Below are 17,259 nucleotides of genomic sequence, written 5' to 3'. Positions count from 1 at the left end.
CATAGTGCACTACTCTATACTACAGCCCTATTCCCTATATAGTACACTACTCTATACTACAGCCCTATTCCCTATATAGTACACTACTCTATACTACAGCCCTATTCCCTATATAGTACACTACTCTATACTACAGCCCTTCTCCATAGTGCACTACTCTATACTACAGCCCTATATAGTGCACTACTCTATACTACAGCCCTTCTCCATAGTGCACTACTCTATACTACAGCCCTATTCCCTATATAGTACACTACTCTATACTACAGCCCTTCTCCATAGTGCACTACTCTATACTACAGCCCTATTCCCTATATAGTACACTACTCTATACTACAACCCTTCTCCATAGTGCACTACTCTATACAACAGCCCTATTCCCTATATAGTACACTACTCTATACTACAGCCCTATTCCCTATATAGTGCACTACTCTATACTACAGCCCTATTCCCTATATAGTACACTACTTTATACTACAGCCCTATTCCCTATATAGTGCACTACTTTAAACTAAAGCCCTATTCCCTATATAGTGCACTACTCTATACTACAGCTCTATTCCCTATATAGTGCACTACTCTATACTACAGCCCTATTCCCTATATAGTGCACTACTCTATACTACAGCCCTTCTCCATAGTGCACTACTCTATACTACAGCCCTTCTCCATAGTGCACTACTCTATACTACAGCCCTATTCCCTATATAGTACACTACTCTATACTACAGCCCTATTCCCTATATAGTGCACTACTCTATACTACAGCCCTATTCCCTATATAGTACACTACTTTATACTACAGCCCTATTCTCTATATAGTGCACTACTCTATACAGCAGCCCTATTCCCTATGTAGTGCACTACTTTACACTACAGCCCTATTCCCTATATAGTACACTACTTTATACTACAGCCCTATTCCCTATATAGAGCACTACTCTATACTACAGCCCTATTCCCTATATAGTGCACTACTTTATACTACAGCCCTATTCCCTATATAGTGAACTACTTTATACTACAGCCCTATTCCCTATATAGTGTACTACAGCCCTATTCCCTATATAGTACACTACTTTATACTACAGCCCTATTCCCTATATAGTGCACTACAGCCCTATTCCCTATATAGTGCACTACAGCCCTATTCCCTATATAGTGCACTACTTTATACTACAGCCCTATTCCCTATATAGTGCACTACTTCATACTACAGCCCTATTCCCTGTATAGTGCACTACTTTATACTACAGCCCTATTCCCTATATAGTGCACTACTCTATACTACAGCCCTATTCCCTGTATAGTGGACTACTTCATACTACAGCCCTATATAGTGCACTAGGTTAGGGAATAGAGTGGCATTTGGGATGCAGGCCAAGCTGTCAGGGTTCAGGGTAGAAACTAGGATGTGTTTACACAACTCTCTCCTGCTTCCTCATCTCATCATTTAATGACCTGCTTGGAACCACATAAAAAAACAACTAAGAATCAGAGAGAAATTGTCCCAAGCCAATTACGCCAAATGACCCTGATCTGGTTCTGTCCTGAAATAGCCTGCTGCCCTGACCTCTCCCTGGCCTGTGCGAGGGGCTGTGACAGCAGTGACCTCAGCGTAGACGGGTCATGTTTCATCTGGTTGGTTGATAAGACAGACGTGGGGACGAGAACAGTCCAGGAATTTAAAAAAATATAGCGGGAACAGGGTGAGAAGTCTTCTCTTTAAAACATTTTTTGAGAGAAAGCGAGAAAGGGAGCGAGAGAGAGAGAGAGAGAGAGAGAAAGGGAGCGAGAGAGAGAGAGAGAGAAAGAAAGGGAGCGAGAGAGAGAGAGAGAGAGAGAAAGGGAGCGAGAGAGAGAGAGAGAGAGAGAAAGGGAGCGAGAGAGAGAGAGAGAGAGAAAGAAAGGGAGCGAGAGAGAGAGAAAGAAAGGGAGCGAGTTACAGAGAGAAAGGGAGCGAGAGAGAGAGAGAGAGAGAAAGGGAGCGAGAGAGAGAGAGAGAGAGAGAGAGAAAGGGAGCGAGAGAGAGAGAGAGAGAGAGAAAGGGAGCGAGAGAGAGAGAGAGAGAAAGAAAGGGAGCGAGAGAGAGAGAGAGAAAGAAAGGGAGCGAGTTAGAGAGATAAAGGGAGCGAGAGAGCGAGAGAGAGAGAGAGAGCGGATGACAGAGTGACTTTGAAAAAGAGAGAAAGATCTGTTTACCATTTCCAATGTGTTAACAACTTCCAGCCGTCTAAATGCTTGACCTTAAGGAAATAACGTGTAGTTTACACACTGTGTTCAAAGCCCTGTTCTCTGCCAGCGCTGTACACTACATTTACATCAATATTTACACATGGAGTGGAGTCCTTATGTCTGAAGCTCCCTGGATAATTAGCATAATAATTCAAGCCACGCCTGTAAGATGAGCAATCATGAGGACAAGGTAACGGTCAAACACGCAGAGGGCCTACGGAGAAACATACAAGCGTGGTATAGGAGTGGGCTTTTCAGAGAGCTGTACACTACACAAACAAGCAGAGGGCCTAGGAGAAACATACAGGCGTGGTATAGGAGTGGGCTTTTCAGAGAGCTGTACACTACACAAACAAGCAGAGGGCCTAGGAGAAACATACAGGCGTGGTATAGGAGTGGGCTTTTCAGAGAGCTGTACACTACACAAACAAGCAGAGGGCCTAGGAGAAACATACAGGCGTGGTATAGGAGTGGGCTTTTCAGAGAGCTGTACACTACACAAACAAGCAGAGGGCCTAGGAGTGGGCTTTTCAGAGAGCTGAACACTACACAAACAAGCAGAGGGCCTACGGAGAAACATACAGGCGTAGTATAGGAGTGGGCTTTTCAGAGAGCTGAACACTACACAAACAAGCAGAGGGCCTACGGAGAAACATACAGGCGTGGTATAGGAGTGGGCTTTTCAGAGAGCTGTACACTACACAAACAAGCAGAGGGCCTAGGAGAAACATACAGGCGTGGTATAGGAGTGGGCTTTTCAGAGAGCTGTACACTACACAAACAAGCCTGGTGCAACTCTCTCCCTGGCCTGGCTGGCATTAGAAGCAGTGTTCTGGAACACCAGGGAGGTAGGGGAGGGAGGGCCTAGTAGAGGTGGGGGAGGCTTGGAGAGGCAGCAGCCACACACAAGCCTAAGATCACCATTTACATGACAAGCGTCGGCTGGAGGGGTGTAAAGCTCACCGCCATTGGATTCTGGAGCAGAGGAAACGCGTTCTCTGGAGTGATGAATCACGCTTCACCATCTGGCAGTCCGACGGACAAATCTGGGTTTGGCGGATGCCAGGAGAACGTTACCTTCCCCAATGCATGGTACCAACTGTAAAGTTTGGTGGATGCTAGGAGAACGTTACCTTCCCTAATGCATGGTACCAACTGTAAAGTTTGGTGGATGCCAGGAGAACGTTACCTTCCCCAATGCATGGTACCAACTGTAAAGTTTGGTGGATGCCAGGAGAACGTTACCTTCCCCAATGCATGGTATCAACTGTAAAGTTTGGTGGATGCCAGGAGAACGTTACCTTCCCCAATGCATGGTACCAACTGTAAAGTTTGGTGGATGCCAGGAGAACGTTACCTTCCCCAATGCATGGTACCAACTGTAAAGTTTGGTGGAGGAGGAATAATGGTCCGGGGCTGTTAGTTCCAGTGAAGGGAAATGTTAACGCTACAGCATACAATGACATCAACACCTTTGGGATGAATTGGAACGCCGAGGCCTGATCGCCCAACATCAGTGCCTGACTTCACAAATGCTTGAGGCTGAGTAGAAGCAAGTCCCCTCCCAGCAATGTTTCAACATCTAGTGGAAAGCCTTCCCAGAAGAGTGGAGGCTGTTATAGCAGCAATGTTCCTACATCTAGTGGAAAGCCTTCCCAGAAGAGTAGAGGCTGTTATAGCAGCAATGTTCCTACATCTAGTGGAAAGCCTTCCCAGAAGAGTGGAGGCTGTTATAGCAGCAATGTTCCTACATCTAGTGGAAAGCCTTCCCAGAAGAGTAGAGGCTGTTATAGCAGCAATGTTCCTACATCTAGTGGAAAGCCTTCCCAGAAGAGTGGAGGCTGTTATAGCAGCAATGTTCCTACATCTAGTGGAAAGCCTTCCCAGAAGAGTGGAGGCTGTTATAGCAGCAATGTTCCAACATCTAGTGGAAAGCCTTCCCAGAAGAGTGGAGGTTGTTATAGCAGCAATGTTCCAACATCTAGTGGAAAGCCTTCCCAGAAGAGTGGAGGCTGTTATAGCAGCAATGTTCCTACATCTAGTGGAAAGCCTTCCCAGAAGAGTAGAGGCTGTTATAGCAGCAATGTTCCTACATCTAGTGGAAAGCCTTCCCAGAAGAGTGGAGGCTGTTATAGCAGCAAAGGGGGGGGGGGGGGGGGGACCAACTCCATATAAATTAATGCAGATGATTTTGGAGTGAGATGTTCGACGAGCAGGTGTTCACATACACTTCATGACCAAAAGTATCTGTGACCAACAGACTGTATTCCCAGTCATGTAGTGTATCTGTGACCAACAGACTGTATTCCCAGTCATGTAGTGTATCTGTGACCAACAGACTGTACTCCCAGTCATGTAGTGTATCTGTGACCAACAGACTGTATTCCCAGTCATGTAGTGTATCTGTGACCAACAGACTGTATTCCCAGTCATGTAGTGTATCTGTGACCAACAGACTGTATTCCCAGTCATGTAGTATATCTGTGACCAACAGACTGTATTCCCAGTCATGTAGTGTATCTGTGACCAACAGACTGTATTCCCAGTCATGTAGTATATCTGTGACCAACAGACTGTATTCAGTCATGTAGTATATCTGTGACCAACAGACTGTATTCAGTCATGTAGTATATCTGTGACCAACAGACTGTATTCCCAGTCATGTAGTATATCTGTGACCAACAGACTGTATTCAGTCATGTAGTATATCTGTGACCAACAGACTGTATTCAGTCATGTAGTATATCTGTGACCAACAGACTGTATTCAGTCATGTAGTATGTTGGTCACAGGTATACTACATATCTGTATTCCCAGTCATGTGAAATCCATAGATTAGGGCCTAATGTATTTATTTCATTTGACTGATTTCCTCATATGACCTGTGAACTCAGTCAAATCTTTGATTTGGATGTGTTTATATTTTGGTTCAGTGCAGTTACCTCGAAGGTCCTTCTTCAGCCTGGTCAGGTCCTTCTGAAAGTCCTCAAACTTCATCTGTGAAGCCTGGAACAGATCCTGGGGCTCAGGGAGAGGGTAGAGGCACGTCTCCCTGCCGGCGTCCTGACAATACATGACATGACCTTAGTCCTTAGAGCACAGAGCATTAGATAAAGCAGCGGTGTTAGGGTAGTAGAGTGGGTTAGGGTAGTAGAGTGGGTTAGGGTAGTAGAGTTAGATCACGTAGAGTGGGTTAGGGTAGTAGAGTGGGTTAGGGTAGTAGAGTGGGTTAGGGTAGTAGAGTGGGTTAGGGTAGTAGAGTGGGTTAGGGTAGTAGAGTGGGTTAGGGTAGTAGAGTTAGATCACGTAGAGTGGGTTAGGGTAGTAGAGTTAGATCATGTAGAGTGGGTTAGGGTAGTAGAGTTAGATCACGTAGAGTGGGTTAGGGTAGTATAGTTAGATCACGTAGAGTGGGTTAGGGTAGTAGAGTTAGATCACGAAGAGTTAGATCACGTAGAGTGGGTTAGGGTAGTAGAGTTAGATCACGTAGAGTGGGTTAGGGTAGTAGAGTGGGTTAGGGTAGTAGAGTTAGATCACGTAGAGTGGGTTAGGGTAGTAGAGTGGGTTAGGGTAGTAGAGTGGGTTAGGGTAGTAGAGTTAGATCATGTAGAGTGGGTTAGGGTAGTAGAGTGGGTTAGGGTAGTAGAGTTAGTAAATTTCTACCCTGACCCACTCTACATGATCTATTTTCAACAGTAAAATAATACTGAAGACATCAAAACTATGAAACACATATGGAATCATGTAGTAATCAAAAAAGTGTTAAATCAAAATATATTTTAGATTATTCAAAGTAGCCACCCTTTGCCTTGATGACAGCTTAGCACACTCTTGGCGTTCTCTCAACCAGCTTCATGAGGAATGCTTTTCCAACAGTCTTGAAAGAGTTCCCACATGTGCGGAGCACTTGTTGGCTGATTTTTCTTCACTCTGCGGCCCAACTCATCTCAATTGGGTTCAGGTCAGGTGATTGTGGAGGCCAAGTCATCGGATGCAGTAGTCCATCACTCTCGTTCTTGCTCAAATAGCCCTTACACAGCCTGGAGGTGTGTTGCATCATTGTCCTGTTGAAGAACAAATGATAGTCCCACTAAGCGCAAACCAGATGGGATGATGTATTGCTGCAGAATGCTGTGGTAGCCATGCTGGTTAAGTATGCCTTGAAATCTAAATAAATCACAGTGTCACCAGCAAAGCTCCCCACACCACCTCCTCCATGCTTCACGGTGGGAACCGCACATGCAGAGATCATCCGTTTACCTACTCTGAGTCTCACTCAGACGGTGGTTGGAACCAAAAATCTCAAATTTGGACTCATCAGACCAAAATAACAGATTTCCACCGGTCTAATGTCTATTGCTCGTGTTTCTTGGCTCAAGGAAGTCTGTTCGCATTATTGGTGTCCTTTAGTTGTGGTTTCTTTGCAGCAATTCGACCATGAAGGTCTGATTCACACGGTCTCCTCTGAACAGTTGATGTTGAGATGTGTCTTACTTGAACTCTGTGCATTTATTTGGGTCGCAATCTTAGGTGCAATTAACTCTAATGAACTTATCCTCTGCAGCAGAGGTAACTCTGGGTCTTCCATTCCTGTGGCAGTCCTCATGAGAGCCAGATTCATCTGGCGCTTGATGGTTTTTGCGACTACACTTGAAGAACGTTTCAAAGTTCTTAATTTTCCAGATTGACTGACCTTCATGACCTAAAGTAATGATGGACCTTTGCTTCTCTTTGCTTATTTGATCTGTTCTTGGCATAATATGGACTTGGTCTTTTACCAAATAGGGCTATCTTCTGTATACCACCCCTACCTTGTCACAACGCAAGTGATTGGCTCAAAAGCATTAAAGAAAGAAATACCACAAATTAACTTTAAACAGCACACCTGTTAATTGAAATGCATTCCAGGTGACGACCACATGAAGCTGGTTGAGAGAATGCCAAGAGTAAGCAAAGCTGTCATATGAAACATTGTCATCAAGGGCAGATATGTGGAAATATATTTTTAATTTTAACTTTTTTGTTTGTTGACTAAATCAAAATCCAATACCTAAACGCCCTACTGGGCTTGGTCCGGCTAGACGCCCTACTGGGCTTGGTCCGGCTAGACGCCCTACTGGGCTTGGTCCGGCTAAACGCCCTACTGGGCTTGGTCCGGCTAAACGCCCTACTGGGCTTGGTCCGGCTAAACGCCCTACTGGGCTTGGTCCGGCTAAACGCCCTACTGGGCTTGGTCCGGCTAAACGCCCTACTGGGCTTGGTCCGGCTAAACGCCCTACTGGGCTTGGTCCGGCTAAACGCCCTACTGGGCTTGGTCCGGCTAAACGCCCTACTGGGCTTGGTCCGGCTAAACGCCCTACTGGGCTTGGTCCAGCTAAACGCCCTACTGGGCTTGGTCCAGCTAAACGCCCTACTGGGCTTGGTCCGGATAAACACCTTACTGGGCTTGGTCCAGCTAAACGCCCTACTGGGCTTGGTCCAGCTAAACGCCCTACTGGGCTTGGTCCAGCTAAACGCCCTACTGGGCTTGGTCCAGCTAGACGCCTTACTGGGCTTGGTCCGGCTAGACGCCCTACTGGGCTTGGTCCGGCTAAACGCCCTACTGGGCTTGGTCCAGCTAAACGCCCTACTGGGCTTGGTCCAGCTAAACGCCATACTGGGCTTGGTCCAGCTAAACGCCCTACTGGGCTTGGTCCAGCTAAACGCCCTACTGGGCTTGGTCCAGCTAGACGCCTTACTGGGCTTGGTCCGGCTAGACGCCCTACTGGGCTTGGTCCGGCTAAACGCCCTACTGGGCTTGGTCCGGCTAAACGCCCTACTGGGCTTGGTCCAGCTAAACGCCATACTGGGCTTGGTCCAGCTAAACGCCATACTGGGCTTGGTCCAGCTAAACACCTTACTACGCATTAGTTACCACTGAGGGAAAATAAATACAATGTAAAAGTCCCCGTCTGCTCTGTGCCAAGACGAGTGATTAGAACAGGACTCGGATAAACAGGACCCAACGTACCTGGTCAAAGTGCCTCAGATAGTAAGCCACTATGTAGGACAACAGGCTCCGTGTGTTATCCTGCCAAAAGGAGGAAGACACAAGAAATTAGCTTCAGTTCAGGGAATTCATGTTTAGTTTAAGACACTTTCTCACAAAGTGTTCTGCTTTTACAGAATGAATATATATTTTAATCCACGTCATCAAAAGACATGGTAGGAACAGTAACTACAGTCTTCCAGCACAATATAAACCCTGACAAAATAGACAGTCATGTCTGACAGTGTAACTAAGCTTGGTCCCAAATGGCTCCCTATTGCCTATACATCGGTCTACTGTTGACCAGATGGACTCTACATAGGGAACAGGGAGCCATTAGGGTTCAGGTCCTAGTGCCCTAGTAGTGCAGGTCCTAGAGCCCTAGTAGTGCCTCTTCCAACCATAGAGAATAGGGTGCAGAGCCTAGTGCCCTAGTGGTGCCACTCACACTGCTCTTCACATCCTTCAGCTTGGGCAGGATATCCAGGTTAAAGCCGTCAGCCTGTCCTCTGGTTCGGTTGCCACCATTCATGAAGTTACCAAAGGCCAGGACCAGACCCAGCACCTGCATCACACACTGGCCACTCTGCAAGGTCTGGAGGAGATGGGCAGGCACACACACAGGGAGACAGAGGGACAGACATGAGAGATTGAGACAGAGAGACAGAGGCAGGGAGACAGAGGCAGGGAGACAGATTGAGACAGAGAGAAGGGGGGGGACAGACAGGAGAGATCGAGACAGAGCGAGGGGGGGGGGACAGACAGGAGAGATCGAGACAGAGTGAAGGGGGGGGGGACAGACAGGAGAGATCGAGACAGAGTGAAGGGGGGGGGGACAGACAGGAGAGATCGAGACAGAGCGGGGGGGGACGGGGGACAGTCAGTGTATATGAGGCTGAGCAGATTAATAGTATCAAGAATTCAGTCACCTGGTTTCAATATGAAAACTGTTTTCTGAACACACTTCGACCAGAAGGGCTGTTAATATCAACCTACTCTGATGTTCCTGTTTAAAACAACTTCCACAGTGGAAGGATTGAGACGATATTTCCTCAGTAATATGAGTGTCTGGTAGAACTGTCCAGAGGACAAAACCTTAGCAGACCTCCTCTGATTTCTACTAGGTGAGGCACACGAAACAGGTCTATACGCACACACATTCCAAACACGTCACACACATACCAAACACGTCACACACATACCAAACACGTTACACACATACCAAACACGTCACACACATACCAAACACGTCACACACATACCAAACACGTCACACACAATCAATCAAATGTATTTATATAGCCCTTCGTACATCAGCTGATATCTCAAAGTGCTGTACAGAAACCCAGCCTAAAACCCCAAACAGCAAGCAATGCAGGTGAAGAAGCACGGTGGCTAGGAAAAACTCCCTAGAAAGGCCAAAACCTAGGAAGAAACCTAGAGAGGAACCAGGCTATGTGGGGTGGCCAGTCCTCTACTGACTGTGCCGGGTGGAGATTAGAAACCTAGAGGGGAACCAGGCTATGTGGGGTGGCCAGTCCTCTTCTGGCTGTGCCGGGTGGAGATTATAACAGAACATGGCCAAGATGTTCAAATGTTCATAAATGACCAGCATGGTCAAATAATAATAGTCACACACAAAGACTCACCGTGCACACTCTCTGCAGTCACACAGACTCACCGTGCACACACTCTGCAGTCACACAGACTCACCGTGCACACTCTCTGCAGTCACACAGACTCACCGTGCACACTCTCTGCAGTCACACAGACTCACTGTGCACACTCTCTGCAGTCACACAGACTCACCATGCACACTCTCTGCAGTCACACAGACTCACCGTGCACACTCTCTGCAGTCACACAGACTCACCGTGCACACTCTCTGCAGTCACACAGACTCACCGTGCACACTCTCTGCAGGATGTCCAGTTTGCGCAGGATAGAGGAGATCCATTCAGAGAAGGTGGACTGAAACAGGATACAGAACACCCGGCCTGAGAAGTTGGGGATCTGATGTAACTGGAACAGGAACCTGGAATAGAGACAAGAGATCGGATGATGGGTTTGAGGCTACCACTTCATGATGTAACTGGAACAGGAACCTGGAATAGAGACGACAAGAGATTGGAGGATGGGTTTGAGGCTACCACTTCATGATGTAACAGGAACAGAGGATGGCTTTGAGGCTACCACTTCATGATGTAACTGGAACAGGAACCTGGAATAGAGACAAGAGATCGGAGGATGGGTTTGAGGCTACCACTTCATTATGTAACTGGAACAGAGGAGACAAGAGATCGGAGGATGGGTTTGAGGCTACCACTTCATTATGCAACTGGAACAGGAACCTGGAATAGAGAAGACAAGAGATCGGAGGACGGGTTTGAGGCTACCACTTCATTATGTAACTGGAACAGGAACCTGGAATAGAGACAAGAGATCGGAGGATGGGTTTGAGGCTACCACTTCATTATGTAACTGGAACAGAGGAGACAAGAGATCGGAGGATGGGTTTGAGGCTACCACTTCATTATGCAACTGGAACAGGAACCTGGAATAGAGACAAGAGATCGAAGGATGGGTTTGAGGCTACCACTTCATGATGTAACTGGAATAGAGACAAGAGATCGAAGGATGGGTTTGAGGCTACCACTTCATAATGTAACAGGAACCTGGAATAGAGGAGACAAGAGACTGGAGGACGGGTTTGAGGCTACCACTTCATAATGTAACAGGAACCTGGAATAGAGGAGACAAGAGATCGGAGGATGGGTTTGAGGCTACCACTTCATAATGTAACAGGAACCTGGAATAGAGGAGACAAGAGATTGGAGGACGGGTTTGAGGCTACCACTTCATGATGTAACTGGAATAGAGACAAGAGATTGGAGGACGGGTTTGAGGCTACCACTTCATGATGTAACTGGAATAGAGACAAGAGATCGGAGGACGGGTTTGAGGCTACCACTTCATGATGTAACTGGAATAGAGACAAGAGATTGGAGGACGGGTTTGAGGCTACCACTTCATGATGTAACTGGAATAGAGACAAGAGATTGGAGGACGGGTTTGAGGCTACCACTTCATGATGTAACTGGAATAGAGACAAGAGATTGGAGGATGGGTTTGAGGCTACCACTTCATGATGTAACTGGAATAGAGACAAGAGATTGGAGGACGGGTTTTAAGTCTCTCTACTTTTTGAACATGATTGGTTGTTTGAATAATTCAACCGATTCTCCAGAACACCTACTGTTCAGGTTTGTCCAGTGGTTTGGCGTTGTCCTTGTCTTTAGATGACTTGATGTGCTTATCGATTTTCTCCATCTCATCCTGTTGTGCTCTCTGAAAAGACAACATCAGGACAACATGATCAAAGTACTGTACTACATGACAACTGCAGAAGTACTACAGGCAGTAGTAGTACAGTAGTAGTTTAATAGTGTGCTGTACTGCAGGCAGTAGTACTTCTGCAGTAGTAGTAGTATTTCACCACTACTACTACACTACAGTATTTCAATAGTGGTATGTTATTCTGGCACATGGAATCAGACCCTTGTTTAAGAAACCAAACCAAGGAAAGACAAAAGCCACACAGTAAAACATTTCCTCCACTGACATTGGAGTCATTTAACAGACGGTCTGATTCAGAGTCACTTACAGTCAGTGAGTCATTTAACAGACACTGATTCAGAGTCACTTACAGTCAGTGAGTCATTTAGCAGACACTGATTCAGAGTCACTTACAGTCAGTGAGTCATTTAGCAGACTGTTTCAGAGTCACTTACAGTCAGTGAGTCATTTAACAGACACTGATTCAGAGTCACTTACAGTCAGTGAGTCATTTAACAGACACTGATTCAGAGTCACTTACAGTCAGTGAGTCATTTAACAGACACTGATTCAGAGTCACTTACAGTCAGTGAGTCATTTAGCAGACTGTTTCAGAGTCACTTACAGTCAGTGAGTCATTTAACAGACACTGATTCAGAGTCACTTACAGTCAGTGAGTCATTTAACAGACACTGATTCAGAGTCACTTACAGTCAGTGAGTCATTTAACAGACACGGATTCCGAGTCACTTACAAGAGCAATTAGGGTTAAGCGCCTTGCTCAAGGACAGGCAGATTGTTCACCTGGTCGGCTCCGGGATTCAATCCAGCGACCTTTCGGTTACTGGCCCACTGCTCTTAACTGCTGTACCTGCCACCCACATACTGTTCTACTGTGACAGAACTGACGATGTGATTAACCTCTAAATTACTCAACATTGTGGGACGTGAAACGATGTCAACAGGGACAATTTTACCAGGGCTCCTGGGACTGCAATGTCCCTCTGAATGACAGTCAAGTTAACCAAATTAACCATCAGAAATTGCACAGTGTGTGTTTAAAATGATCGGTAATATTTGCGATGGGAACGTAATCTAAAGATCAACTTCCGTTCTGTATTTGCATCAGAACGGAGCCTATTCAAGCAGCAGGATGCCATTTATTGTCATGAGTCTTGCCTTGGAGGCAGCTCTGCAGAGTGGTCACAAGCTGGCACAGCCACAAAGTCATAAAATCAGATTTTAAAACTTAAACACACTGCTAACCCTAATGCCTAAGCCAAACATAAATATTTTGAATGTTGTTTTTTTTTTACAATGTACTGTAGCCAATTTTGACTTTGCAGCTGCCCCATCACTCAGTTCTGCCTCCAGGGCAAGATTCATGCCAATAAATGTAAACCTGCATAAAAGCATCAACACATAAGCCTGTGCAACATCCATCGACAAATCAACTCATGGTTGGTTATCATTGTCCATCGTGCCATTTTACATTTATAAAGGTAAAGTTCATTGAATAACGACACAAAGCTGGTGAGTGAGTCTCTCCAAAAGTTCCTGGATATGAAGATATAAACATGGCAGCTGTCCTGAACCGCCCACAGAGTTAACACCTTGGTAAACAAGCCCCTTCACACAGTTAACACCATGGTAAACAAGCCCCTTCACAGAGCTAACATCTTGGTAAACAACCCCCTTCACAGAGTTAACACCTTGGTAAACAACCCCCTTCACAGAGCTAACACCATGGTAAACAAGCCCCTTCACAGAGTTAACACCTTGGTAAACAAGCCCCTTCACAGAGTTAACACCTTGGTAAACAAGCCCCTTCACAGAGTTAACACCTTGGTAAACAACCCCCTTCACAGAGCTAACACCATGGTAAACAAGCCCCTTCACAGAGTTAACACCATGGTAAACAAGCCCCTTCACACAGTTAACACCATGGTAAACAAGCCCCTTCACAGAGCTAACATCTTGGTAAACAACCCCCTTCACAGAGTTAACACCATGGTAAACAAGCCCCTTCGATAAGAGACAATACCGTGCAGCTGTATTCATCTTCCTGGCCAAGGCTTTTGACTCTGTCAATCAAACCACATTCTTATTGGCAGACTCAACAGCCTTGGTTTCTCAAATGATTGCCTCGCCTGGTTTACCAACTACTTCGTTGATAGAGTTCAGTGTGTCAAATCAGAGGGCCTGTTATCTGGACCTCTGGCAGTCTCTATGGGGATACCACAGGGTTCAATTCTCAGGCCGACTCTTTTATCTGTATACATCAATGATGTCGCTCTTGCTGCTGGTGAGTCTCTGATCCACCTCTACACAGACGACCCCATTCTGTATACATCTGGCCCTTCTTTGGACACTGTGTTAACAGCCCTCCAGGCAAGCTTCAATGCCATTTACAACTCTCCTTCCGTGGCCTCCAACTGCTCTTAAACGCTAGTAAAACTAAATGCATGCTCTTCAACAGATCGCTGCCCGCACCTGCCTGCCCGTCCAGCATCACTACTCTGGACGGTTCTGACTTAGAATACGTGGACAACTACAAATACCTGGTTAGACTGTAAACTCTCCTTCCAGACTCACATCAAATATCTCCAATCCAAAATTAAATCTAGAATTGGCTTCCTATTTCGCAACAAAGCCTCCTTCAGTCATGCTGCCAAACAGACCCTCGTTAAACTGACCATCCTACCGATCCTCGACTTCGAAGATGACATATACAAAATAGCATCCAATACCCTACTCAACAAATTGGACTCAGTCTATCACAGTGCCATCCGTTTTGTCACCAAAGCCCCATTATACTACCCACCACTGCGACCTGTACTCTCTCGTTGGCTGGCCCTCGCGTCATACTGTTCGCCAAACCCACTGGCTACAGGTCATCTATAAGTCTTTGCTAGGTAAATCCCTGCCTTCTCAGCTCACTGGACACCATAGCAGCACCCACCTGTAGCACACGCTCCAGCAGGTATATTTCACTGATCACCACCAAAGCCAATTCCTCATTTGGCCACCTTTCCTTCCAGTCCTCTGAAGCCAATGACTGGAACGAACTGCAAAAATCAGTGAAGCTGGAGACTCATATCTCCCTCACTATCTTTAAGCACCAGCTGTCAGAGCAGCTTACAAATCACTGCACCTGTACATCGCCCATCTGTTCACAGCCCATCTATCTACCTACCTCATCCCCATACTGTATTTATTTATTTATCTTGCTCCTTCGCACCCCAGTATCTCTACTTGCACATTCATCTTCTGCACATCTACCATTCAAGTGTTTAATTGCTACATTGTATTTACTTTGCCACTACGGCCTATTTATTGCCTTCCCTCCTTACTCCATTTGCACAACACTGTATATATACTTTTTCTATTGTATTATTGACTGTATGTTTGTTTATTCCATGTGTAACTCTGTTGTTTTTGTCGCACTGCTTTGCTTTATCTTGGCCAGGTCGCAGTTGTAAATGAGAACTTGTTCTCAACTGACCTACCTGGTTAAATAAAGATGGAATAAATAAAGAATATAAAAAAATAACAAGGCCTGAACTAAGTGATACTGTAAATAACTGATTTCTTACAAGGCTTTCACATAACCTCTTCTGTTCCTTACTGAACCGTTGGTGATTGAAGTCTATAGTGACATGCAGTGACCAGAACTAAGGGGAGTCCATCACAGCCTGGATACAGTGACAGCCAACAATAAGACTAAGGCCATGATTCAAACCAACACAGTGTGATGCTCGTTTATTTGCATGTGTTTGAATCCTGGCCAAAGACACACCTTCCTTTGGACTCAGGGATGAGAGATCAGAGCCTTACGTTTTCATAGAGGGCTTGTAGAGTCTCCAGATCCACCACAGTATTGTCCAGGTTCAGGATGGCTGGAAGGGACAGAACACAGTTAGTGGTTATTGAGGATGGCTGGAAGGGACAGAACACAGTTAGTGGTTAAGAGGATGGCTGGAAGGGACAGGAGACAGTGAGTTGTTTATATACACATACACACACACACACACACACACACACACACACACACACAGTTGAAGTCGGAAGTTTACGTACACTTAGGTTGGAGTGATTAAAACTTATTTTTCAACCACTCCACAAATTTCTTGTTAACAAACTATAGTTTTGGCAAGTCGGTTAGGACATCTACTTTGTGCATGACACAAGTCATTTTTCCAACAATTGTTTACAGAGATTATTTCACTGTATCACAATGCCAGTGGGTCAGAAGTTCACATACACTAAGTTGACTGTGCCTTTAAACAGCTTAGAAAATTCCAGAAAATGATGTCATGGCTTTAAAAGCTTCTAATAGGCTTATTGGCATCATTGGAGTCAATTGTAGATGTACATGTGGATGTATTTCAAGGCCGACCTTCAAACTCAGTGCCTCTTTGCTTGACAACATGGGAAAATCAAAAGAAATTAGTCAAGATCTCAGAACAAAAATTGTAGACCTCCACAAGTCTGATTCATCCTTGGGAGCAATTTCCAAACGCCTGAAGGTACCACGTTCATCTGTACAAACAATATTACGCAAGTATAAACACCATGGGACCACGCAGTTGTCATACCGCTCAGGAAGGAGACGCTTTCTGTCTCCTAGAAATGAACTTGTTTTGGTGCGAAAAGTGCAAATCAATCCGAGAACAACAGCAAAGGACCTTGTGAAGATGGAGGAAACAGGTACCAAAGTATCTATATCCACATAACCTGAAAGGCCGCTCTGCAAGGAAGAGGGCACTGCTCCAAAACCAACATAAAAAAGCCAGACTACGGTTTGCAACTGCACATGGGGACAAAGATCGTAATTTTCTGGAGAAATGTCCTCTGGTCTGATGAAACAAAAATAGAACTGTTTGGCCATAATGACCATCATTATGTTAGGAGGAAAAATAGGGACGTTTGCAAGCCGAAGAACACCATCCCAACAGTGAAGCAAGGGGGTGGCAGCATCATGTTGTGGGGGTGCTTTGCTGCAGGAGGGGCTGGTGCACTTGACAAAATAGATGGCATCATGAGAATGGAAAATTATGTGGATATATTGACGCAACATCAAGACATCAGTCAGGAAGTTAAAGCTTGGTCCCAAATGGACAATGACCCCACGCATACTTCCAAAGTGGTGGCAAAATGGCTTAAGGACAACAAAGTCAAGGTATTGGAGTGCCATCACAAAGCCCTGACCTCAACCTATAGAACATTTGTGGGCAGAACTGAAAAAGTGTGTGCGAGCAAGGAGGCCTACAAACCTGACTCAGTTACACCAGCTCTGTTAGGAGGAATGGGCCAAAATTCACCCAACTTATTATGGGAACCTTGTGGAAGGCTACTTGAAACGTTTGACCCAAGTTAAACAATTTAAAAAGGCAATGCTACCAAATACTAATTGAGTGTATATAAACTTCTGAACCACTGGGAATGTGATGAAATAAACCACTCTACTATTATTCTGACATTTCACATTCTTAAAATAACATGGTGATCCTAACTGACCTAAGACAGGGGATTTTTACTTTGATTAAATGCCAATGTGAAAAACTGAGTTTAAATGTATTTGGCTAAACTTCCAACTTCAACTGTGTGTGTGTGTGTGTGTGTGTGTGTGTGTGTGTGTGTGTGTGTGTGTGTGT

The 17,259-nt window shown here is 45.5% G+C and overlaps 1 protein-coding gene across 1 annotated transcript in view; it reads right to left on the bottom strand.

The window, feature by feature from the left end:
• The window catches only part of LOC110516878 (formin-2), a 133,336-nt gene that overhangs the window by 15,841 nt on the left and 100,236 nt on the right, over positions 1–17,259 (bottom strand). The window contains exons 10-15 of the mRNA XM_036990109.1: positions 15,440–15,501; positions 11,523–11,614; positions 10,172–10,301; positions 8,715–8,861; positions 8,249–8,308; positions 5,181–5,301 (exon numbers count right to left, since the gene is read on the bottom strand). Of these exons, the coding sequence (XP_036846004.1) occupies positions 5,181–5,301; positions 8,249–8,308; positions 8,715–8,861; positions 10,172–10,301; positions 11,523–11,614; positions 15,440–15,501 (612 nt within the window). The remainder of the gene's footprint in view (positions 1–5,180; positions 5,302–8,248; positions 8,309–8,714; positions 8,862–10,171; positions 10,302–11,522; positions 11,615–15,439; positions 15,502–17,259) is intronic.

The sequence above is a fragment of the Oncorhynchus mykiss genome, chromosome 1 (assembly GCF_013265735.2).
Source record: "Oncorhynchus mykiss isolate Arlee chromosome 1, USDA_OmykA_1.1, whole genome shotgun sequence".
Lineage (NCBI taxonomy): Eukaryota > Metazoa > Chordata > Actinopteri > Salmoniformes > Salmonidae > Oncorhynchus > Oncorhynchus mykiss.
The sequence above is the reverse complement of the archived record's forward strand: the minus strand, read 5'-3'. Positions and strand labels throughout refer to the sequence as shown.